Genomic DNA, 25,698 nt, shown 5'->3' with positions numbered 1-25,698 from the left:
GCCCGCCGCCCGCCGAGGGGCCGTTTCCGTGCGCCGCCATTTTCGGGAGGGCGGAGCGGAGATGTGCGGGGTGAGCGTCTGCGGTGGAGGGATGGTGGCCGGCGTCCTCGGATAGGAGAGTTCCAGGGCTCGGGCGGGACGCGGGTAGGCGGCCCCTGCGCTTGTGTGGGACTGCGGTTGGATCGAGGCGGGAGTTTCAAGTGTTTAAATTGGAGGGAGTGCTTCTTCGTGGGCACAGCTGTAGGGCGGGAGGACGGAGTGCTGAACGCCTCAGCTGTGCTCCATTGAAAAGGTTTGTGTGTGTTTTTTATGTGTTTTAGTTTATGTTTCCTGCCAGCGATCTTACGATGCTGTGCTTATCGCCGGCGATTCGTCTGCATGTAGAAAGGAAACCAGGGTCAGCCTCTGTCTTTAGAAGCCTCCATCTCTGTGAGACCGAAGGATGCCCCTTTCTGTCGTTCCGTTGCATCCCCACGTGTCTTTGGAGAAGGTTTGTGTGCGTCTGTTGGTTTCCCCTGGTACGTCGGAGAAACGGATCGCTCTGTGCTTCAAGAAGTAACGCTGCGTGTTTGTTTGCTTTTTTCCTAATTTTAACTCATTTTATATCCTGAGGCATAACAGCAGCAAGGTAATTTTACTGTGTTATGCCTTGAGTGCGTACGACTAAAACCGGGTTTTGTGTTTGAAGGATTACAGAAACGCAATTTGTGTTGATGGTAAAGCTTTCTTTGAGAATATGATTTAAAAAAAAAAAAGTATAGAATGCCTGCAGTGGTAGAAGTGTTACATTCCTGAATGGCTGCCTTGTTTTAAAGCAGTACAAAACAACTTGCAAGGAGAGACTTGTGCCAGGTGTTGGATGAGGAAGCTTCTTGATTTTGATGTGGCTCTGCTCACAAGAGGCAACAAAATTATATCACAATGTCCTCATGTGTCTTAAGCAAGTCAGAGTTCATCAAGTCAGTTTCGAAAAGAGGGAAGTGTATTCTTTGTGTGTGTACAGTTTCAAATTCTGGACACAAGAAATAAAAATATTTGAGATCTTATTTCTGTCTTTTGATATTGAGGGAATTGAGAGAAACTTAAATAAGCATGAGGCAAACTTGATGTGATAAGGCAGTGCAGGAATAAATGGATACTGTGAGGGTTTTCCCTCTCTTTTACAAGTCAGAGGCTTCATATAGAAGCAGCAAGATATGAAAACCAGAACTATCCAAGGAAAAGTGAAGAAAAGGAAACAGTAATGGAGTAATATGGATGACAGCTGCATAAAAAAAATAAGAGACAAAGAAATGTACTGCCTAGGGGATGTATGTTATCAGCTGGTGTTCCTTAGAGGTACTTTAGAGCCAGTCACACATTAAAAAAGTAAAAGTAGCAAGAAGAGAGACGTTAACATGTTCTTGGAGTTATGCTGTTACAACTTCAAAAATGGTTTTTTGAAGGAACTTCCTTGGAGAGTGTGGGTATTGTTTTCTTTCTTTTTAAATAAGACTTGGAATTTAGTTATGTGTGGGATACTTTAGAAGTAATTTATAGCTTGGTTTACTTGTTTCAGTTGAATTTATATTGTGTTATATTGTATTATGGTTGTTTTTACATTCAGACTGTTAGAAATGATAATATGTAATGCAATGAAGGTACCAAGTAATAAACCATCTGTAGAGTGCTTGTGTGTTCTTTGCTCCTAAAACCAAAACTGATAATGTCTGGGTATTTGTGTTCTGGTCTTAACGTTCATAGTATGTCCTGTTTCATTTGATGAAAATATTTTATTTTCCTTAGTCTTCAAAGCTAAAACCTTCCTGCTGACAACGAAGAAGGTAGAACAATGGGAGTGACTAATCTGTGGCAAATCCTGGAGCCTGTGAGGCAGCCTGTAAGCTTGAGTAGTCTCAAAGGAAAGACACTTGCTGTCGATTTAAGTCTGTGGGTTTGTGAAGCACAGACTGTTAAAAAGATGATCGGAGTAGTTACCAAGCCACATCTGAGGTATGGTATCCATATAGATAACTGTAACAAAATGTTCTAGAACTGTATGATTTAGTTGTTCTGAACTTATGACTCGTTAGCTCCAATATTCAAATTACTGTGTTGCTTTGATTCTGTTATTATAACCTGTGCTGTGTACATAAAGGGTTTGAAATGAAGGCACAGTCGTACTGGTTAAATTCAACTTAATGCATGGCTGCAAACAGGAGAATTGGTTGAAGCAGGTGTGTCATTATTGAGGCCTCATCAATGGGTGAGAGGCCTGCAAGCAAGGCTGTAGTAGTCTTACTGTGGTACTATGCTGCATGATGTACAGGTTATCAAGCTGCAAGAAAAAAGTCAGCATACTCACTGCCATGTACTCCTGAGGCTGTGTTGGAAGTTGCTAGGGAAATTTAAGCTGTTTATGACTGCTGTTTGGAGGCTGGTAGAGTCATAATGTACCAGGAGTCATGCGTACTTCAGCCTGATTTTGCTTATGATTTGGAATTCTAGTTAGATCACATACTGAAGTAAATGTGTTTAAATCATTCATCAGGCTTAAAAGCAACATTGAAGTTTGTCTTCAATTTATACGAGCAAGTATAAGCAACCATAACCTGAGAGTGCTGTTTTGTGCAAGTGATGCTGACAGTAGGTATTGTGAAACTACATGCAGGTTTTTAAAAATGAGCAGCTACTGGTCAGCACAGGAATATTGGCTTAATAGCTGCTGTTAGATATTTCTGTGGCATCTGTTGAGTTTCTTTGATATGAAATACTAGTATCTTCTTAGAATCACTTCTTAACATTTTGTTACTAAGACTGGATAATTAACTAGAGAATGAAGCTTAACATGAGTTCTTCACTTCTCTATGATATTAAGTCTTACATGCAGTGGAATGGAAACATCAGCCCAGATACCTTGCACAATCTTTCAAAAGTGAAATGAAGGGATGGATGGATTTCTACCAAAAAAAAAAAAAAAAAAAGATACCATTTCAGGTAGATGGAAAGTAACTTATTTTTCTAAGTATTCTAGAGAAACTACTATTTAATTGGATTTATATATATGTTATAAAAATAGAACTTGCCTCAAGAGATCAGCTTATCCTCTTTTACCCATAACAACTATACAGAGTTAAATCTAAAGTAATGGTCTTTCCGTGTCAATTGAAGTGTTATAAATGTTAGCTTGCTCTTGTTTGAAAGATTAACCCAGGAATTATAGGGAAGGGCATATACTATGTGATTATTCTGAATATAGCTATTGTAGACCAGGTAATTATTGCTGTCTTGTACATCAATGGTGGGAAGAATTTTGTATTTCCATATGAAATAAGTTGGTGTAATAACGGTATCTATGCATCTGTGTAACAACAGTATTGGTCATTTACATCAGATATACCAGCATGATAGACTTGGGCTTAATGGTACAAAACAATCAATGCAGATGTACTTGGAAGCAGATTTTGAAGAGTGCATTTTATGTGGCTTTTAAAATTTTTTCAGGTTCTTAGAATGTAAAGACAAAGAGTATTTTTAGGAGGATTTGCTTGGAAATCTTGTAATGCTGTTACAAGTTGGTAGTGAAACAACCTCAAGTAAAGACAAGAAAATAAATAAGTTTTATTGCCTGGGAATAAGGAAATCATGGGAGAAGAAGAGCAAGCCAAGATTGAGCTAAATTCTTAGACACAGGAATCTAATGAGGTTTAACAAGGCCAAGTGCAAGGTGTTGCACTTGAGTCGAGGCGGTCTCAGGTAAGAGTAGAGAATTAGTAGAACTCTCTGAGAGCAGCCCTGCAGGGAAGGACTTGGAGGTCGTGATGGACAAAAAGCTGAACGTAAGCCAGCTGTCTGCTTGTGCAGCGCAGAAGACCAGCAGTATCCTGGGCTCCATTAACAGGGGTGGCCAGCAGGGGCAGGGAGAGGTAATTGTCTCCCTTTACTCTGCCCTCGTGAGGCCCCATCTGGAGTGTTGCATCCAGGCCTGGGGCCCCCAGTGCAGAAAGGATATGGAGCTGTTGGAGAGGGTGCAGAGGAGGGTCATGAAGATGATCAAAAGGCTGGAGCACCTCTCCTATGAAGAAAGGTTGAGGGAACTGGGCTTGTTCAGCTTGGAGAAGAGAAGGCTCTGGGAAGATTTCATTGTGGCCTTCCAGTACTCAAAGGGAGCTTACAAGAGCTTATGAGAATTTTTACATGGTGTCATAGTGATAGGATAAGGGGAAATGGTTTTTTTGAACTGAAAGAGGGGAGATTTTTGTTGGATCTTAGGAAGAAGTTTATTACTCAGAGGGCAGCAAGGTGCTGGAATAGGTTGCCTAGAGATGTTCTGAATGCTCTGTCTCTGAAGGCTTTGGTTGGGATCCTGGGCAGCCTGATCTAGAGGTTGGAAACCCTGCCCACAGCAAGGGGTTAGAACTAGATGATCTTTAAGGACCCTTCCAACCTAAGGTGGTGTATCATTGTGTGACTGTCCCTGGAGTAGCCTGAGGGATGTAAGGAAACTTGATTTCTTTAGATGTTTTCCTTAATTCTGGAACACCTTACTTTATTGCAGAAACCTGTTTTTTCGGTATTCTTTTTTCACGTCAATGGGGATTAAATTGGTGTTTGTCATGGAAGGCGAGGCCCCCAAGCTGAAGGCAGACACCATGAGTAAGAGAAATGAGGTGCGATACGGAGCTTCCAACAAACATGGGGCTGCAAGAACAGGGAGATCTCTTTTTAAATCTATTTTGAAAGAGGTGAGTAACTGGGGTGTCTTGGTACTTTTTTTTTTAAACGTGATAGAAACCTTTAACAGTTTGAAGATGAACTCAAAAGAATTAGTAGTTTTCTGCAGAACAAATTTCAACAGTATTTGGAATTAGAGGGAGCACGCCTCTTGCAGTTGTGTTTTCCATCAGTTGATTATTGCAGTAGGGTGGCAGTATCAGAACAGTTTTCTTGTTTGATGCATCTCTGTGTTTTATGCTGCAGTGAGCCACATGTGGAACTGAGTGCTTATTACAGAAATGCAGCTTCCTTGTTATTTGGTGTATTCTTGGAAATCTGTTGCATTACCTGAGAAGCTTTGTCTGCAAAGAACTTCTGTTCAGTAATTTTCATTTTAATTCATTATCACAGGTGTTTTGCCATTCTTGTGTAATCAGAGTTTAGTGAAATAAAGTATGTAGACTCATGGTTTCAGTAGCTGAATATATTCACGTTCTGTTCTCAAACTTGTAGAAAGTATGTGTTTGTATTTATCTCAGTATGTCTTTAATTGTGGTCCAGTGTTAGTTGGGCCAACAGTACTGTATTTTGTGCTTGATATTTTGGGACAGTCTGACAGTTTGTCCCATATCTAGGACCAGCACAGACTGCTGAGTAGTCAGATTTTGTGAAGGAGTAAGTGTTAACCATGTTGTGTAATTAATGTATAATGTATTAATCTGTAGTTAATGGTCTTAGTTGAGTATTTCTTTTGACTATTGCAGTAAGATACTTTTGTAAAGCAATTGTATTGATATAATGTTTTATATATACTCTTTCAGAATGGACATATAAACTGACAAAATACATGCTAATAAGTGGATATAATCTAACATTCAATGTACATTTTCTTTTGGATTCTTTTACTTAGTGCCTCCAGCTGCTGGAGTGTTTAGGTGTCCCATGGGTTCAAGCAGCTGGGGAAGCAGAAGCAATGTGTGCTTACCTGAATGCAAAAGGCAGTGTTGATGGGTGCATTACCAATGATGGAGATGTTTTCTTATATGGAGCTCAAACAGTTTATAGGAACTTTGCCATGACCTCTAAGGTAACGTACATCAGTAGGATCAAAAGGGGATCTTGCCGGCTCATCAGAGTCATCCCAAAAATGTACATGGAAATTAAAAGGAGGCCCTCAAAGCAATTGCTTGGATATCATGCTTATCTACTAGTTTGTGTTGATTATTACTGTCCTTTAAGATGGAAACATTTTGGACATCCATACAGTGGGTTTAAGAACAGAACAACTGAAGATCACTTAGAGTACTGTCATCTCTGTTTGTGGTGTTCCATGGTGTGCAATAAAGATAAGCAATGTTTTTTTTCCTTCTGCAGTGGAGAATTTTAGTGAAATTGCTTCCTATAAATCCCCATTTGGAGTATGTAGAGTGGTCAGCCTCCTGGCTGGTCTGTGTGTGTGCATCGTACGTGTTTGGTTTACTCATTGCAAATATATTTACCGTTAATGCTCTTAGTCTTAAATGATGAATAGGAGAGAGATTATGCATCTGTATTGTAACTAACAGGCTGTTGTGATCATTCAGTAAAAAACAATTTATACCTTGAGCTGAAAATGTTTATTAAGAGTGTGTTTTTTCTAAAACGGGCAGAACCAAATTTTCTTAGTTGACACTTTCTCTGTAAATCAGAGAAAAGATTTAATGTGTTTTGCCTGGTAAACCTACAATGAAAGTGAAGGAAAAAGGAGATTGGGTTGGTATTTCTTATCTAAAAGGTAGTTTTTAAATAGTTGGTATCCATGCTTGCAGCTTGAAATTCTAGAAGTGCTGTTATTCTCATGGCGTCCATGTGCTACATTATAAACTTTAATTGCTGCTTTATAGGATTTATCCGTCAGACTCTTCTGTATTTTGTAGGGTAGACCCATTGTAGGGTAGAACTGCAGACATGGCAGTTCCTTCCCTGGTGTCACAGAAATGAAATAAATGATAAATGTCTTTTTCAGGAGTCACATCTTGATTGCTACACAATGTCCTCTATTAAGGAGAAGCTTGGTTGTGACAGAGAGTCTTTGATTGGACTAGCTGTTCTTCTGGGTTGTGATTATCTTCCAAAGGTAAGCAATTACTTACAGCATATCAAGGAAGACTTCACATGCTTACAGAACTGTGTGCAATACATGATTGCTGAGACTGCAGATGCTTAATAAGTCATAATTTTTTGTGATAGTTTAAGGTGATCAAAGTGGAGCGTTAATCTTTCTAAATCTGATGTGTTCATCCTGACTTCAGTCTTCATCTCCATTGTGTGAAAGTTCAGTTTAATGATACTGAGCAAACATGAGAACTGCCCGTTAGCACTTATAGTACAACCCTGACATAGTAGCTGAGGAAAATGAGAAAAACACTGTGTCCTTTGGGATAGCTAGTAGTCATTGTTTGAACTGCGGTTAGTAGTAACACTCATTCTGGATAGAACTTAGAACTTAATTAATTCATTCTAAATAAAAGTCTCTTTTTTTTTTTTCCTTCTTGAAAGCTCTTGGATTGTTGTCGTTGAGGCTTTGAGCAGTTTTGGAATGGAAAGGAAAGGGGATGAAACTTTATTTCTGTACAATCCATCATATGATGACCACAGACAATAATGCTCCCATTCTGGTTGTCTAAGTTAACTCTTAAATCATGGTGTTTCAATTTAATAAATCTGTCCTTTTAAGCAACAGGTAGAGTGCATCACTCTAATTCTTTCCTCTTTTTTTCTTTAACGAGACTTGCTTCTGCTGTAGTAATCTGTAAACACTTCATTATCACAAAAGAAACTCTACTGAGGAGGGGAGGGGCTGAAAATAGTGGCTTATCAGTAGTTTCTGTAATGCACTTAGCAGCTGCTGGTATGCTGAGTTCTTGCATAGTCCTAAAATGGCACAGTTATGTAGCACCAGGCCAGTCTTGAGTTGCTGCAGCCCAGCAAAGCAAACAATTATACGAACTTCTAAGGAAAGCTGAACTGCAGGAGTGCAGCAGATGTGGGGATTGGCAGATCAGGTAAGTGAGAATACTTACCTCATCACTTACCTGAATATAACTGCACTTGCTTTGTTCATTACACATCCATTACCTGTAGTGGTAGTCTGTTTTCCCATATAGGGCATGTGTACTGCAGAAGTAATAATGTAAATTTCAAAATCAAACAAGGAAAGAGGCGAACTTATGTAAGGCTTGAGATTTTTAATTAACTTTCAGAAAATGCTTCTGCACTATTCACTGTATATCACCTATCAGCTAAAAAACTCGTTTTAGAGGTTTCCTTGCCATAAAGCTGCTTTTTCTCCTGTGACTGAAAGCTTTTTGCTGTTGTCGTTTTTTTGGTTTTTTTTCTCCTCGAGTTTCCAGCATTTTGACTTCAGATAGAGAGTCTTTGTCTTTCCAAAACTATTATGAAGAGTTTCAGCTGGCTGGCTGGCACATAGCTGGCAAGCATGTGGAGTCCAGTTTCAGATAGGAGGGAGAAAAAGAGTAAGAACGGGGTTGGAAAATGCAGGAAAAAGACAGTAGGAAACAGGAAAACATGTGACTTAATCTGAGTTGCTTTTGAGGATAAGGCTGTTCTGTGCATCTTGTGAGTCACGCTGATTGCGTAGCTCCAGTCTTTTGCCATTTCTATTCATAATTTTGTAAAAAATATATGTATTTTTCTCAGTTTAGCTCAGTGCCTTGGGATTGTTTTTTGTTAGTCTGTTATTTCTGTTATTTCTAACATTTCACAATGTTAGAAAGGCAGTAAAGATATGTGTACTGCATGTGTCCATTTCTTAATGTTTCATATTTCTGTCTCTATAGGGTGTTCCAGGAGTTGGAAAAGAACAAGCTTTAAAATTAATTGAGACTTTGAGAGGTCAAAATTTACTGCAAAGGTAAAGTGAAAGTTTACCCTGTATGCTGAAGTGCTTTTAGTTCACATACTTTCTGGTATGGGCTTCAGCTCCAACACAATGCTAGTAATATTTTTTAATTTTTTGAGAGTCAAGTGGCTGCATTGTTGTTTGCCTAAATGAATTGCATGGTGTGCTTTGTGAACTTGTGGATTGTTTTAAATCCACACCCAGCTTTAGAGTATGCTGTTGCATTGGAATAGAAGTCACAAGGACTGATAATTCTTATTTTTTAGCTGGTTTGGGATTAGGACATGAGGTTCTAAATGCTTTCTGTGTTTGTTATCTTAATGTGCATGTCAATATTCATAATCCACCACGGATATACTTGCAAAACAAATAATCTAGTTTCTTAACTTAAGAAATACTTCTTGAGCAAATACTTGAGAAGTGCAAAGGCCTACTTGGGTGTTTGATTTTAAGTATGAAAGTATAAAGTATTTCTTAATCCTTTAAATATCACTCCGATAGGTTTGAGCAATGGAAAGAACAATCTGAGCATGATAATAATCCACCTTTGGTTGTTAAAAGAGTAGTGCACTGTTCTGACTGCCATCATCCAGGTCAGTGTTGAAAGTGTAGAATTTTATTTTTAGCTTAATCATTTGTTTGCTCTTGATTCTGGATGTTGGGGTCATTGGCTGGTTGAATTTTTGTGACTAGCATTACAAAATGCTTTTCTTGTCATTCAGTTTCTGACTGCACATTTTCTGCACTGTGTATCTGTATGGAGACTTTTTGAGGGTGCAAGTGACGTTTCTGAAATGTGAAACCAGTTGATAGCAGAATGTTAATACAGTGCATTTGTGTGATCCCAGATATTTACCTTTTTAGCAGTGTCACTAAAAACAGCACTCTGTAATGGCAAGCAACTTCCTTTTTCTCCTCCCTAAACTGACTCTGCATGAGGACTGAACCCACTGCCATTGCTGGATTTTGTTGTAGCTTTTTCTTCAAAATAAATTAGTCCTAACCTCGTTTTTGTAGTTTCTTCAGTGAACTCATTTAAAGGTATTGCTTTGGATGGTAATGAGAAGAGGGAAGAAGCTTGTCTAATGTCTCCTTTACTTATTATTTTGTCAAAATGTCCCATGCTACTTCTGCAGCATTCATTTATGGTAAATTCCTCAGCACAAGGTCTGAAACAGTTAGGGACAGTCTTAAGAAAATAATTTTTTAAAAATAACACATTATTTTTGTCAGTTTTTATGGTAGTTATATAGCTAATATACTCAGATATGCTTACAGCTGTTATTCATTTGTGTTCTGACCTTTATTTTTTTTATTGCTAATATTGTTTTTGGGGGTTTCTAAAACCTCCTTTCTCATCGTGATTTGTGCATCTTCTATAGGATCATACAAGGAACATGAGCGCAGTGGATGTAAATTCTGTGACAGCACTAGATACTGCAAACCCAGTGACTCCAAATACTGCTGCCCTTGTGAATGGCATCAGTTAGAGCAAGTGAAACAAGCAAGTGCAGTGGAGGACAATATCAGAAAGTAGGAATGTTTTGAAAAGAAACTGCTTTCCCTTTCATGTGCAGAGTGAGCATTTAAAATGTGTGTTTTTCCTATTTGTTATTCAGTTTCTAACACATTTGTTTTACCTGCAGAAAAGCTAAAAGTTGTGAAGGCTTTCCATTCGCTGAGGTAAGAAGCCTAGTTAAAGATTAATTTTCCAAATCAATTAATTGAAATTTCAGGTTTTTTGCCCTTTCTTCAACTGCCTCTTTTCTGTTTTTTATCTCAAGGTTATCCAAGAATTTCTTGTAAACAAGAATAAACTGAACAAGATAATGGAATGCAGAAGGCCAAATTTATTGTCATTTCAGGTATATGTGAAAACATTGAATATTCAGCTCTATGGATTTTCTTATTTTTTCCCTTAGGGAAGTCATCTGTGATTTTTTCCCCCCCCCCGTTGGTAATTCTACAGGAAATATAATGAAAGTACCTTGTCACAGCCTTTAATACGCCTCATTCTTTTTGAAAGTCAAAAATTGGCAACTGTGAAAAATTAGTTGATGTAAATAGGCATATAGAAGAGCTCAAGTATAGTAACTTGGAAAAAAGGTCACTTCCCGTTGTTTCATTTTTCATTGTCTAGCATTACTGGAGTGGATTGCTGAGCATTGGATCATCTCTAGTGTATAAAATACGGTGTGTTTATGAGGCATAATGCTTCAGGAATGTTAACTTTCTCCCCCCTTTCGTAAAGGTTTTAACAGGTGTGGCTCTTGGTTTTTACTCACGTTTGCCTTGTCCTCTTACCAGCATATATATGTGGTAACTCAAGTTACATTTGCAGGCTTTGAGGTTTTTGGTTGTGTGGGGTTTTTTTTGTTTTGTGTGTTTTGTTTTGTGTGTTTTGTTTTTTTTAATAATAATTTATTGGTATCACAGAGGCAGCCAGCTTCTATACATAACAAGCAGAAACATTTATTCTGAATTATGCATATTTTCCCCCAGAAAATGGCAGGCCTGTATTTAGCACAATCTTACCACCTTCCAGGTACAGAGGCACTTCAATTCCAAGTGCTCAAAACTCAGAAGTGACATACAGGGTTTGCACCAAAAGTAATGCCTACTGCTTGCTTTCATGCAAACTGCACTAGCTACAAAGAGCACAATGCCATGGTTTGATAGAGCAAATTTTTTGCTACAAAGCACTTTTTTTTTTTAACATAATCATCACTATTGGCTATTTATTTTCGCCACCAATTAGCAAGAACCTGCATGCTGCATTAGTAAAAAATCTGCACCAGCAGAGGTGACCCACTGTTTCACAGCTGCTATGGCAGCATCATTGCTAGGAAAACTGCCCATGCAGTCTGTCTTTGACTGGCCTAAACAGATGGCAGTCAGAAGGTGCCAAATCTGGACAGTCCAGCCAAGACTGGCAAAGAGTTCCATGATCTTTAAACTGGTATGGACCTGGCTTTATTGTGTTGTCATCTTCTCTGGCCTGGCTGTGGAAGTTGGAGCCTTCAGCTTAGTCAACATCATGATGTAGCAGTCAGAGTTGATGCTCTGTCTGGGTTGCAGGAAATCTAGAAGTGTCGTTGCTTTCCTATCCCAAAAGATCACATCAGTGACCCAATGAGGGCTCCATCCTGAACTTTTTCTTAGTGGGGAATTCACGTGTCACCACCCCATGGACTGCCATTTTGGCTCTAACTAGTAGCCCTAGCTTGTCACAGTGTGACAGCTCTGCATGGCCATCTGGAACATGACTTTTCTTTCACATCACTGTTCCTTCAATTTGTTACTGGCAGCAAGTAGATCTGTTCATTTACAGAGATAAGTGTTCCTCCACTTGGTAGTGAGATAATGTTTGGTGTTTCTTTAACTTACATGTTTAAAGCATCTAGTTCTGTGTTTCTACTCTACAGCTGTTGAAGTTTAATATCTAACAGAGTAAGCAAGTTTTAAAGCATGGGTTTTTTTTGTTTGCTTTACACTAACAGATATTTGCTTCTGAGAAGATGGAATGGACAAAGCATTATGCTTGTAAAAAGCTATTAGTGCTGCTGACGCGTTATGATATGATCCAGAGAAAATCTGGATACATTGATTCAAAGCAACTGCAGGCAATTCGGTAAGGCAACAGGTGTTCTTCAACCTAATATTTTACTTCTGCTGCTGGAGGAATTTTTATTTATTTATTTATTTATTTATTTTTACAAAAATGTAATTATTTTCTTTCCTCTCTGATTCAAGCTATGTGCTCATTTTGAACAGAGTTAAAAATTTAAATGGACATATTATTATATATGTTGCTGCTGCACAAAGTTGTACATACAGTAGTTTTCTTATGTTCCAACAGAGCCTGCTTTCTTCTATGCTTACTATTCCATTCTATTTCTTTGGGTCTGTGCACATGAGGTTTACCTTTTAAGGGATTACTTCTCAGATACTTAGTCAATTTTGATTGACTTCAGTGATTAAAAGATACAAGCATGGACTTATAAATAAACATCTGCATACTCAGTTGTGTCTAGTGAAATTATTGCCTTCCATTTTGTTTCTGCTACCCCTTCTCTCAAAAAAGTTCAGTCCTTTGTCATTACTGACATGGCCGTGGATCCTGGGTACTTAAAATGGATAGCAGGAAAAACAGTGCGATGCAAGTAACAATTTTCATCTCAGTATTTTCCCGGCATCCAGTTTCCATTACTCAGGAATTCTCTGGGCCAGAGTTGGTATCATTTTGATCTGTCAGCCCTCAGTGGATCTTTTAAATGATCTAATATTTTGTTAAGCCTATGTAAACTTTTAAGAATCTACAGTGTCTGTTGGCAAAAGGTAGCTAAGCTTAACTTCACAGTGTGAAAGAAATTATTTAACTTCCTGAGAGGTTGTTCTGGGGGGATCTACTTTCTTCTGTTGTAAGGTTTATTTGTCATTCCATTTCTTGGTGCTGTGCAGTTTTTTATGGACTTTAATTTTTGGAAACAAAAAGAAGTCAATGTCAGTATGGCATCATCTCTTTTGGATTGATGGGTTGATAGTCTGTTAAAGTGTTCCTTGTGAAGAAGCTGTTTTGTTTAGCATTATCTTACAGAAGAGTGACTGGATTGAGTGTGATGTTTGGAGGCTGCTTTTTAATGAGTTGATTAGACAAGTTACTGATATTTTGCTTTGAATAAAAAAATTGATATGTTCTGTTTATGTTTCTGTCTAGTGTTTCAAGAGTTTAAAAGTCAGATCTTGATCTTATTTTCTTTTCAGTTGTTTAAAAACATAGTAATGAGAAAGCACCAACCTCTTTACATGTAGGAACTTTGACTGCCCTTGTTCAGTTCACATTCTGTCTTAATGACAGCCCTGTTTACTATCTTACTTCATGCTTTTATGCAAAATATGTGAACAGTAACATCTGTTCAAATTACTGTCTGTGGCAACAGTTGTGGCATAGTTGAAGATAACAAACTGATGCTTGTGGAAGTTTGCATTAGGGTTATGTGTTCAGAACAGTTCTGATTTCCAGTTATGCTACTCGGAGCAGTGTCATTTCTCTTAAATGAATAATCACTATTCAATATCTAGAGCCAAAATTTTAGTATACAACTTGTGCATTTAAAAGAAAAAAAAAAGCATATTTTTATAATGCTATGCTAAGTTCACTGCTACAGACATTATTTTCTTCTGTTCTGAATCATTATAAATTAAAATAGTGAAATATTTTTAGGTATCTTAGATTCTCCCTTAGATTCCTCATTTCTTGTTCAGACAAAATCATCTAATATGTTACTTTCTTTTCTTGCAGAATAGTCAAGACACGTGTTAAAAATGGAGTTCCCTGTTTTGAAATTGAGTGGGAAAAACCAGGTTGGAATTGTTTCTGTGCTAATTATTGAACAGTCTAATTCATAGAAAAAAGCATTCCTTAAAGAGGAAAATAGTTTGATAGCATTATGATAAGAGATGTATGAATAAGATTGGGAAAACAGTACTGTGAAAGAAAATGTCACATTTCAGATACCCTGAAACCAAGAGCAATGCTGAAAATTAAGACAAAACCACATAAATAACACCTTCCCCCAAACAAACAAACAAACGAAAAAACAACCATTTTAACCACTTAATCCAGAAAGCAAGAGGCTTGGTTTCCAATTATTTTTTCTGGTTAATAAGATCTGGACTCTTTTTCATGTCATGTTATGTCTTGTTTCATGATGACAGACTTCAGTCCTCAGTGTGTCTGTATGACATGGGAGCTTGTCAGAAAGCAAACGGCTGTGCCATAGCTAGGCCTCAAACCTTGTGCTATTTGTCTCTTTACATATCTTCCTTACACTCAAATACTTTTTTCTCATTCCATCCTCTGAAATATTTGTATATATGTTTCTAATATAAACTCATTAATTTTGATAGAACACTATGTTGATGCAGAAGATGAGCCTGTGGAGTTGTATGTAGTTACAATAGAAGAGCAGCCTTTGTTTCAGGCTGCTTATCCAGATGTTGTTGCTCTTTACCAAATGGAAAAGTCAGAAGTTCTGGCAAAGAAACAGAAAAGTAAGTCCAAAAATTTTTGTCTTAGGGACCTTACCAAAGTACAAGAAACAAAAGTAAATATTGCTCAATGGTGGGAGAAATACAATGTTTGTATGCTTTTTTTTTTTTTTCTTTCAGACAAGAAAAACAGACCAAAAGAAAAGGAGTTATCAGATGCTTATAGTGAAGTTACCAATTTTCTGTCTCAAATGAATTTCAAGTCTGAGTGTGAAGTTGTTCCTGTGCCAGACCACACATCTGATGGAAAAACTCCACCTGAGTATCAGATATGCCAGAGAAGCACGGAATCAAAAGATCCAGAGATAACTGCAGCTTCTTGTGTAACATCTGTTCAAATGTCAGAATCAGTTGGACTTTCTCAGACAGCATCACCTTTCTTGCACTTAAAGAATACATTGACTGACTCATCTGTAGTGCCAGCACAATTTACTAAGAACTCGGGAGTGTCATCCTCTGTAAGGGCTGATCTACAACTGAGCAGCACTGATGGGAAAGGAACCTTCTTCAGCACTTCACCAACCCATGGGTGTAATACCTGTGATCCGGCACCCGATTTGACTGCGTGCGTAAAACGTTCATATCCACTGCATCACGGAACAGTGAAAAATAGCTTGCAGTATTCTGGTGCTGCACAGTCAGATCCAGATCATTCTGATAGTGCTGATGATTTGCTTTGGGATGGCCACATGGAACAACTTCAGAAGTTGTCTTTAAGTGAGCGTATACTTAAGAAGACTTCTGTTCCATCAAAGTCTGTGCTGCCAGAAGATGTAATGCAGCTGGAGTCTTTCAAACATTTTAAGCACACAGAAGCAGCATTGAAACTTGATAAAGATTATTTCTCTTCCTCGTGTCAGTTAAATAAACTAGCACGAGACACTAAAAACGTGTTCCCAGAAACCTGTGCAAATGAATCCAGTGCACCTGTTTCTAAAGAAAACGGCACCCAGCATGAAATGATGCAGAAAGACTGTATTATGAGCTGCTCAACATCTCGAGTCCCCAACAGGCAAACAACAGAGCCGTTGCATACTGTGTGTGAAGTGCTTCCGCTGCCTCTTCCTTTGCCAGCAAATGTTGTTCCTGTCCATAACATAACAAAAACTTGTACTCAGACTGCTTGGAAAACTTCTTTCAAGAGTGTGTGTCAGAGCAAATGCTCTTCTAGCGAGGACAGTGATGATGGGAACATGAATAAAAATCCAATATGTAAGCAGAAGAAAAGGCAACTGAACCCTGGCCAGTTAAAAAAAACTTTTACGAAGAAAAGGTATAACACTGCTAGTGGCAAAAGTACCAGCAGTGACTCAGCACTTGTAATTAAAGGGATGGAGAAAACCACCAATTTTAAGCAAGTTGGTGGGAATTTGTCATTGGAAGTATCTCCAAAAAATTCCTCTGTAGTTGAAATTGATTGTTTCCAAAGTTCAGAACAACTGTTTCAGGGCACAGGTTCCTGTCCTGCACAAGTTGACAGTGATGTTCTGATTTCTTCGTGGGCAGACAGTCCCCTTCCCCTGTCTGAAAGACTAAAAAGAAGACTCAAAAGTAATTAGGTTGCTCATAAAAATAATTACGGTAACGATTAACTCTGAAACTTCACTTCTTACAGAGCTCTTTAGTTTCTCCTGTGCTATGTCGACTGGAGTGCAAACATTCATGATGAATAAGAAGTGTTGTGAAATACTTCATACTGGTGCTGAAGTTTGAAACTAAAATGATGACAAAGGTACTAAATCAGATATTATGGGCTTGGTTATGTTCTGAATGAGTAAACAACAGACTCTGGTATACAAGGGAGCAGGATTGGTACTTTTGAATTATGAAGTCTTTTTTTCCCTGCCAGGTTGTTAAGGCTATTAGTCCTTCTGCTTATACAAACAGACTTAGCAAAAAATGCCTGTTATTGGATGTGTTTAATAAGGCAAATCAGCACAGCACTTTACAGCTGGAACTTTCAAATCTGCCCCACTGAGTGAATTCTGCTAGTGTAAACTGTGCTTTTCAAATTATGGGATGCTGGATATATTGATTATTTCTAACAGGTCATCTGAAGACATGCTGCGGTGTATGTTTGGGCATAGCTAAATTTATAATATGCTGTGCCCTATAATAAACCTCTTTGAATGTTTGCACCTTCCAAATGAATAAGCCATATAAGAATATTCTGGTTTTGTGGCTGTCGCTTCTGCTATTAAAGAAAATTTGATGGCAGCTTTAACCACATGTTTCTAAGCTAGGGCATTTTTAATTTACATGTGGTATGCAATTTCATCTAACGTTCATGTATATGAAGAGAAAGGTTAAATACAGAAAATCAAAATATGATAACAGTATTGCAGGCTCTCTGAAGAGTATCGTGTATTGTAAATGTTTTATCTTACAGCGAGAACTTAAATGCAATTGATTTTTGAAGGTGTTTTTTCTTTCCTCTTAATAGTCAAGCAAACTGATCATAAACAAAAAAAAAACTGCCTTCTCAAGCTTATTAGAAAATTCTTCCTTACCTGTACTTAATTCATAATTTTTCTTTGTTCTGGCCAGAATGAAGGCCCATCTTAAATGCAGGGTTTATATTCTCCTTGGTTTATATTATTCATGCACTAATGAAAAAATCAATTATTTCTTACAAAGGCAGAAACCTTAGAAGTTAAGAAGCAAAACTCTGGCTGTGTTTAAAGAAATAGATAATATAATCTGTAGTTAGTAAAATTGGTAACTTCTTAGTTTGGCCTATGGCAAGTAGCAGAAGCTGATCTGTAGTAAATTTTCTAAATGAAAAATGAGTTATATAGATGAGCAAAGCTTCCAGAACTATTGGAAACGTCTTCTGGAGGCTCACCACCCAGATGATGTGAGCATATAGCTGAAAGAACAGAAACGCTATGGAGAATCAGAGTAGCAGTCAGCTGCAAATAAGAAAGGGGGAGATTCCAGATGTTCCAGTCAATTGTGGACGGACTGTGTGTGTGTGTGTGTGTGCGCGTGCGTGGAAAAACACATTTGTTTGATCCTGTTTCTTTCTTGCTGCTGATTTTTGAATACTGAAGGTTCTGATCAGCAGCTTGAATTTTCAGGAATAAAATATCAGCACTGTACTTACTGGAAGGATCATAAATTTTTACCCATACTTTGTGAATTTCTGTGCTCTAGATTTTTGTTTAAAGCTGGTGGTAAGCTATATTTTTTGGAGGAGTTTTTTGTTGTTGTTGCTTTTCAGATTTCTGGAAAGACTGCCTTACTGAAGGATTTTACAAAAATACTGTGCCATAATTAACAACAAATTTGTATTTTATGGATTGTGAAAGTCAGAAATGAGGTGCACTCATGGTCTTGTAAGAACTGCAGTGGAATAGATTTGAAAATAACTGCATAGGATACCACCTCTCACACTATTTCTGCTCACTGCAGCAAATCAACATGGGAACATTTATCCTTGGGGGTATCAACAGCTTTGTGATTCTTTGCAGAGGGGAGATCACAGTTTAAATGCATTTGGAGTTCTCACCTTATCGTAATTTACTCAATGTGAGGATTAGAGCCAATTTCTCTACCTTGGAGCTGTTCTAAGTGTCAACGCTGACTGCTTTGCAGGCTCTCACATTTGTGAAGAAAATGTTTAAACATATTGAATCAGTGTAACAGATAACGTCTGCAGAAAATATTCCTAAAAGATTATGCTGAACTGGTTGCAAGTAGAAGTGAATGTAACACATCTGCCTGTTACCACTGAATATGTTTTCATTTATCCATCCTGGTCAGCCAAAACAGTCTGTATCAGGATGCTTCATACAAAGCAATAAAACTATGTCTGCTGTGAAGATGGAGCAGGTGAGATGCATTCTTTAAATACTTCCCTGAAAGATTTCCTATGAAAGCACTCCCTAAGCTGTATCAGGTGTATCACTCCTGATGAGGGTGTCACTCTTAGTTGATACCTGGAGTAACACGGACCAGAAATTTAGGTTCTGTCTTAGCAGTATATATACCATTATTTCCATTTTAAAAGCAATATTGTACATCTACTTTAACATAGAACACTTATATAACGTGTGTTAACAAGGGGGAATGTTTAGGGGTCTTCGTGTGATTCTATTTCAGTTCCATGGGGAAATCAACCAGAAAGTCATAAAGTACTGATACAGGGAATGTACACATAGGGGAAAATATATATATATATATATATATATATATATATGTATATATATATATATATATAAATATATATAATACATATATATATATATGTATATATGTATATATATGTATGTATATATCGTGGAAAATGATCCAAAAAATCCTTATTTTCTGTATAGCCCACTACTGAGCTGCAATTGCTTTTACTTGTTTTCATTGGGACGTATTACTGATGTACTTGAGTATGTTCTCAAATGCTGCTAACAAGAATTTTGTTCAAAATCATTGTGTTTATCTTAACAGAATTGATCAATGAAATCAATATGCAGTTGACAGAAATATTTTCTAATTTGGGAATGAGGTATCTAAGCTGAATTTTGAGGATTAGCATGGGCTTGGCTGTATGCTACTATATAACAAAGAAACTGGGGAGATGGGGTGAAAGAGACTAATGGCAGCTGCTACTTGAGACAAGATAAAGTCTTTTCAAGTCTAAAAAGGTGTCAAACACTGCCATGTTGTATCAGTAGATAAAAGGGAAACTGCAGTTAGAATATTATTGGGAGTTGTTGCAAACTTAAGTGCTGCTGGCTAAACTCAGCGCTAGATTTAGCGCTTTTCCCTTCAGGAAAGAAAACAACTGTTAAAAGAAAAACAGAATGATGGCAGGTGACAGAACCACTCTCGCACAGTTCTCTTCCTCCTATCCATCACTGTGGTTACTGCTGGTACTGAACTGAATTTAAGACTAATAAATAAAACCAGAAAAATTTTAAAAGTTCCGTAAACCAAAGCTTTGTCTCCTGAAAGAATTTTCCTTGTAGGGTTTGGGGAGATTTGTTCACTAAGCATAGCTGGGAAGGCAGATATCCTTAGAAAATTTTGCTCAAAGGAAACTGCTGACTACACTCATGCACTGATGGATATTTGAAGCAAATTGGATGCCTGACTGAAATACAACAAGCTAGCTTCACGGGTAATTATAATGCAAAGTAAATTGGTGTTGAAGTAGCTGTGTGTGAGCATTTGTTTTATTTTAAAATGCTATTTGCTCAGCCAAATTGCATGTGCTGCTACAAACATTCTTTTTGAAAGGGCTTTTTGTCAGGCTATTGGTATTCTCAGGTACAGGAAGGGGGAACTTCAATCACAGTCTGTTCTGAATAAATTGGTGTAAAAATTTACTAGATGAATCATAGAATCACTAAGGGTGGAAAATACCTCTAGAATCCCAGAATTGTAGGGGTTGGAAGGGACCTCTAGAGGTCATTGAGACCAACCCCCCTGCCATCATATCATCCAGCCATTGACCTATCCCCATTCAACCATGTCACATTTCCTAGTTTCTTGAATGCCTCTGGAGACAGCAACTCCACCACTTCCCTGGGCAACTTGTTCCTATGAATTGCCACTTTCTGAGAAAAAAATTTTCTTAAACTACAACCTGATCCTTCTCTGGCAAAACTCAAGGCCATTACCTCTTGTCCTATTGCATTTACTTGGGAGGAGAGGCCAGCACTTCCTTCACCACAACCTCCTTTCAACTGGTTGTACAGAGCACTAAGGTCTCCCCTGAACCTCTTCTGTCTGAGCAATTCCCTCAGCTGCTCCCCATAAGATGTGCTCCAGGCTTGTCGTGGCCTTTCTCCGGGGCCTCCGTGTCTTTCTTGTAATGAGAGGTGCAAAACTGAATGTAGTGCTTGAGGTGCAGCCTCACCTGCACCAAGGGGCATGATCATCTCCTTGGTCTGCTGACTGCACTGTTTCTGATACAAGCCAGGATGGTGTTGGCCTTCTTGAGTGTACTGCTGGCTCATGGTTAGACAGCTGTTAATACCCCTTAGAGCCTTTCCCTCTGCAGTTTTCTAGCCACTCTGCTCTGAGCCTGTAGTGATGCATGAGGTTGTTGTGTAGGAACATGGTCTTATTGAACCTTTAGAGCTGGCCTCAGTCCATCAACTCAGAGGAGTCCAGATTCCTCTGTGGAGTGTTTCCTACCCTCAGGTGGATCAACCTATCCTCCCAACTTTGTCATCTGCAAACTTACTGAGGGTGCACTCAGTCCCCTCATCCAGATCAGGATCTGACCCCTGATGAATACCATTGATGATCAGTTGCCAGCAGAATTAAACTCCATTTTTTGTCTGTGGTTTGTAAAGACATGCTATTTTCAGTTGTTAGCATATTAAAAAAAAAAAAAAAAAAGCATAGAGCATGTGTTCTTCAGTTGTCCTGATTTAAGATGTTCTTTTTTTGGCAGTACCACAAGAAAACACTATGATAAATCACATGCTGATTTTTTTAAGATGTAAAAGTCAGGTTTTGCTTTTCTTCCCCCCCAAAATGCCTTCTCCAGCATCACTCTGCCAGCACCTTCCATGTTGCTATCTCTGGTGTTAGTGCTATGAAAGGTAGGCTTTAGAGCATCCTATAAATAACTGATTGATTTCCATATAGCAGCCTAACAAATTGCATGAACAAATAAAAATCACCCTTTGTATGTTCTGCGCTAAAGTCTTACAGGCAGGATATTCTCCCCATGTTGACAATCTGAAGAATGTAACTATAAAATGAGCTTGTAAGTCTTGCCTGAAGGGATTTTATTGTACAGAAAAATTCCTTCAAGAAAATTATATTCCTTAGAACAACTGTGATGTATATCTGTGTATCTTACTACAACTTGTTCATGACTGGATGTTCATCCTGTAAAACATCAGTAAGTGAAGGTTTTTGTCTTTTTTTTTTTTTTAACCAGTGTGTTAAAAACAAGCAAAGAAAAAAACAAAAAAAAACCCACCACCTTTTGTGCTGGGATGTCGTTAAACACAAATTCAACATAAATTACTCTCAACGGTCACAAATATCCTCCAACTGCCAGGCCCAGTTTACTGCAAGCCCAAGACTTTGTGGTAGACTTGGTGACAGTGAACAGGGAAAAGCTTCAGAGCAGCTGAGTCCTCCTGTTGTGGCATGCATGTAAGTATCTGTATCACCTTACAAAGCCTTCTTGTTTGAACACATATAACCTTGTTACTTTCCTTTGGGGAAAAGACATGTTTTGTAAATTGTATTTAACTGATCATTCAGAGTGTGACTCATGTGGGTCACTGTGGGGATGGGGATGTATCAGTTGGGGAATATATCCAAACTATGACCAACAGAAGAACCAGCGAGGTGCAAGATATCTGTGCAGAAATTACCACCCCAGATGCTCTGGTCAGCCTCACCTGACCCTCATGGAGGTGCTTGCTGAGTGGTCTCCATTCAGCACCCCTCAGACCTTTCTCTACCCTGACCAAGATTTTCCTGATCAGGGTGCATCTTCTTCCAAGGATCCCAATAATGCTCTCTTAAGAAAACCTCACTGCAATTGTTAATTTAACAAAGCGAAGTGCTAGAATTTCCCCTTATGAATCAGCATTAAATGTTGTGCAGTACTTCTTAAACTCTTCCTCTTCAAGTCAGTTAATCAAATACTTAATGTGCCTTAGTCTATTTTTTAAACTACAGCTCCCCAGAGGAAGGTTGTTGCGAGGTGTGGGTGGGCCTCTTCTTCCAGGTAACAGTGACAGCATGACATCTAATGGCTTCAAGTTGCACAGGGGAGGTTCAAGTCGGTTATTGGGGAAAATTTCTTCTTACAAAGAGTGGTGATGCATTGGAACAGGCTGCCCAGGGAGGTGGTGGAGTCACCATCCCTGGAGGTGTTCAAGAACCATGGAGAGGTGGCACTGAGGGTCATGGGCTAGAGTCACAGGCATGGGTTGATGGTTGGACTATATGATCTTAGTGGTCTTTCCAACCTTAATGATTCTATGATTCTATTTTAAAAAGTAGGAAGGAAAGAAATGTATTTTTTTTCACTAAGAAATTAGTTAGGTTTTCAAAATAATGGCAATCTAAAATAAGAATGGATATGGTATGTGTCCAGAGAACATGGTTAGGGAATGCACATTAGCGGAATCCCCTAATTTTAGTTCAGCCCCATAGAAAAGAAGCCAGAGGATAATTGTTAGTGTGTAGATCTCAGCAGCTCATAGTTTGTCAATTAAAAAGAATAACATATTGTGAAGACTCTTTTTGACACTGTAATAACCCATTGCCACAGGTCTTGCTTTAATAACCTCATGTGATCAAAATCCAAAATTGTATTTTTGGATCATTTGAAGTATTCGTTATGCAGATATTCTGATCAGTGAGTTATTGGACCATTAGCCAAATAAATCCGAAGGTAATAAAGCTCACAGGAAGATAAATGGCTTTCTTTTTCTTGTTCTTGCCAGCCAATTCAGGCTAATTTAAGCCCTTCACAGAATGGTGATAATGAAGGATTTGTTCTCAGCAGAGTTATGGCAGGTGATTTGCATTTGAAAGTTTGACACATTTATAGGGCTTTGATCTTTTCCTTCCAGTGCTGTCTCTCCCTCCTGGCAGATACCTACACCCACATTTTGCCAGGTGGAGCATCCAGGGGCTCCCACGGCTCTGAGTCACTTGGAAGAAATACACTAGAAAAAAATAGCCAAAAATTACCCAAAAGTCACCCAAAATTGCAATTCTGTTGCTGAATTTGAGTGGCCCTAATACCATGCAAGAAAAAAAGTATGTTTAACTTATTTTATTAGATTTCATTTCAAGCTAGAGCAAGTCCTCATGGAAAATTTTGAACAATTAGAGATTCTGATATAATGTCCATCCAGACAGGAGGATTGGCTGCTTCTGTCTGGGTGAAATTACTCTTAACAGGGCACATCTCAGTGTATGACACTGAGAATTTTGTCACCTAGCAAACCTGAGAAAAGATGGCCATGGAGTTGTCTCTTAAATAATATTTTTTGCTTGGTTGTTAGACCAGAAAGGGAAGGTGATCATCTGGGTGTGAAAGCAACCTCCAGCTGGAAGAGGAAGCCTGGAAATAAAATCAGAGATTTATTGAGATCGTGAGTGCATGTGAGCAAAATCAAGAGTAAACCATAGGAAATATAAACGATGTTCATAGTAGTGTTTACTGTCTTACCCTGAAGTAAGAAGGGACTCATAGGATTCAGCAGGAACTCATCTGAACATTTGAAATGAGATCACTCTATCCTTCATGATTGTAAAATTGAATATAACAGTTGTTTCCTCTGCTGTATTGTAACGGTGAATTCCAGATCCACATGCTAGGAATTCATTTTCTTCTCATCTCAGACCTGATTCCTAAGGGAGGAACTAACTAAAAAGTTCTGGGATGAAATTTCTTCCTGTCCAAATAATACATGTTATTTCTCCAAGCTGAGCTCTCCTTCTGAAAGAAGAGAACACTTAGAATCAGAGAATCAGAGAATTCTTAGAGTTGGAAAGGACTTTTAAAGGTCATCTAACTCAACTCCCCTGCAATGAACAGGGACACAACAGCTAGGTCAGGTTGCCCAGGGTTTGAGCCTTGAAAGTCTCCATCAACCACTTCTCTGGGCAACCTGTTCCAATACCTCACCACCCTCACTGTAAAAGACATTTTCTTTATAACTAATCTTGATCTCCCTCTTTAAGCTTGAGGCCATTTCCACTTGTTCTATCACCACAGGCCCTGCTAAAGAGTCTGTGCCCCTCTTTCCTGTAGCTCCCCTTAAGAGGAGCCACTATCAGGTCATCTCACAGCCTTCTCTTCTCCAGGCTGAACAGCCCCAGCTTTCTCAGCCTGTCCTCATAGGGACACATGGAGGTTCTTGGAGGAAGAAAGCCTGATGGAGCTTGGGGATGCTTGGAGCTGGCTTCACGCTGCATGTTGTGTTTGGGAGGTTCTGGCTGCCCTAAGGAACGCTTAGAAGTCTTTTTAAAGCTGTGTAATGAGTGTTGACAAGCTAGTGTCTGAAGTATATAGAAAGAAGCAGGGACTATGTAAATGTTAGCTTACATTATATGCATTATAATAGGGAGTCCCTACTAAGTCTGCAGAGTCTTTTTGTTCCCTTTCAACTAGAAGATGCTCCTACAATCTAAGAGTTAACTTCATGTTGAAAGTACTTGAAAATTCAGTTACTGATGCATTTTGCTCTTCAAAAGAGAGCACTATCCATCTGTGTTACTTTGCTTTCAGCATATCACAGAATGTCAGCTATCAGATCAGAGCAGGAGACTGATGAGCGTGCACCGAAGCATGACAGGGTCAATGTCAGGGGGAAATTACAATTCCTTTTTTTCTCTCCCTCTTTTTTTTTTTTTTTTTTTGAATACAACCCATTTGCTAGTATTTACTTTAGAAGACTACTTCCCTGAAGGGGGTTGGGTGGTGGGGGGTCAAAAGCTTTAAAGTGATATTGCCTGGAAAATTTAGACTTAGTTGCTTTCTGATCATGTCCCCATTTTATGCAGTGTTTTGCAATAGGAAAGTGCCAGCAGCTTAATTCAACCCTTGTGGTAGGCACCATGAAGATCTTATCAGAGAGGGATCCCTACCCTGGCACAGTCACTGTCTGAGGAAGCAGGAGATGGGGGCTCTGGGGTTCTGCAGGCAGCAGTGATTTACTGTTCTCCTTGGTTTGCCCGCAGAATAACAGACTCTTAGTGAAGACAATCTGCCCTCAAGATGTGCATATCTGCTGGTGTAAGAGCTACCTGCTCATCCATGCATGCACACATCAATTGCCATTAACTATGCAGGAACTTAGGGCACACACCAGAAACCTCTGTCTCATCACAGCTATGGGGCAGCCAGCAGCATGCAGTGAAATGGGGTGCCAGTGTGAAGGAAGTTATCTCCTTGCTTTTTGACCTAATAGATAAGAATAAGCTTAACTTACTGGCCCATAGATAAATTTTCCTAGTTAGAATTTAGGATTTTTTGCTCTCCCTTGTCTTTAAAAAAAATAGAAAATAATAAGAGTTTGCTCAAGTAAAAGTTGGCCTCAAGTAATGGCTTCTTGCATCTT

At 38.6% G+C, this 25,698-nt stretch overlaps 1 protein-coding gene across 10 annotated transcripts; it reads left to right on the top strand.

Annotated features, from left to right (window-relative positions):
* Positions 1-13: 13 nt before the first annotated feature.
* On the top strand, positions 14-18,471 carry GEN1 (GEN1 Holliday junction 5' flap endonuclease). Of its 10 annotated transcripts, XM_052705207.1 has the most exons (16): positions 40-144; positions 321-518; positions 1,786-1,992; positions 4,538-4,724; positions 5,606-5,782; positions 6,701-6,811; positions 8,535-8,608; positions 9,098-9,189; positions 9,979-10,129; positions 10,243-10,279; positions 10,381-10,461; positions 12,097-12,227; positions 13,899-13,960; positions 14,507-14,650; positions 14,768-15,920; positions 16,263-18,471. In XM_052705207.1, the coding sequence occupies exons 3-16, from the start codon at positions 1,832-1,834 to the stop codon at positions 16,270-16,272; spliced, it is 2,571 nt and encodes an 856-aa protein (XP_052561167.1). In that variant the 5' UTR covers positions 40-144; positions 321-518; positions 1,786-1,831; the 3' UTR covers positions 16,273-18,471. The 10 variants fall into 10 exon arrangements, with proteins under 10 accessions (XP_052560791.1, XP_052561167.1, XP_052560704.1 ...); XM_052704831.1 differs by having other exon boundaries at positions 14-70; positions 14,768-18,471; XM_052704744.1 differs by having other exon boundaries at positions 321-490; positions 14,768-18,471.
* The last annotated feature ends 7,227 nt before the right edge of the window (positions 18,472-25,698 follow it).

This window comes from Tympanuchus pallidicinctus, unplaced genomic scaffold, assembly GCF_026119805.1.
Source record: "Tympanuchus pallidicinctus isolate F22 unplaced genomic scaffold, pur_lepc_1.0 scaffold1, whole genome shotgun sequence".
Lineage (NCBI taxonomy): Eukaryota > Metazoa > Chordata > Aves > Galliformes > Phasianidae > Tympanuchus > Tympanuchus pallidicinctus.
The sequence above is the reverse complement of the archived record's forward strand: the minus strand, read 5'-3'. Positions and strand labels throughout refer to the sequence as shown.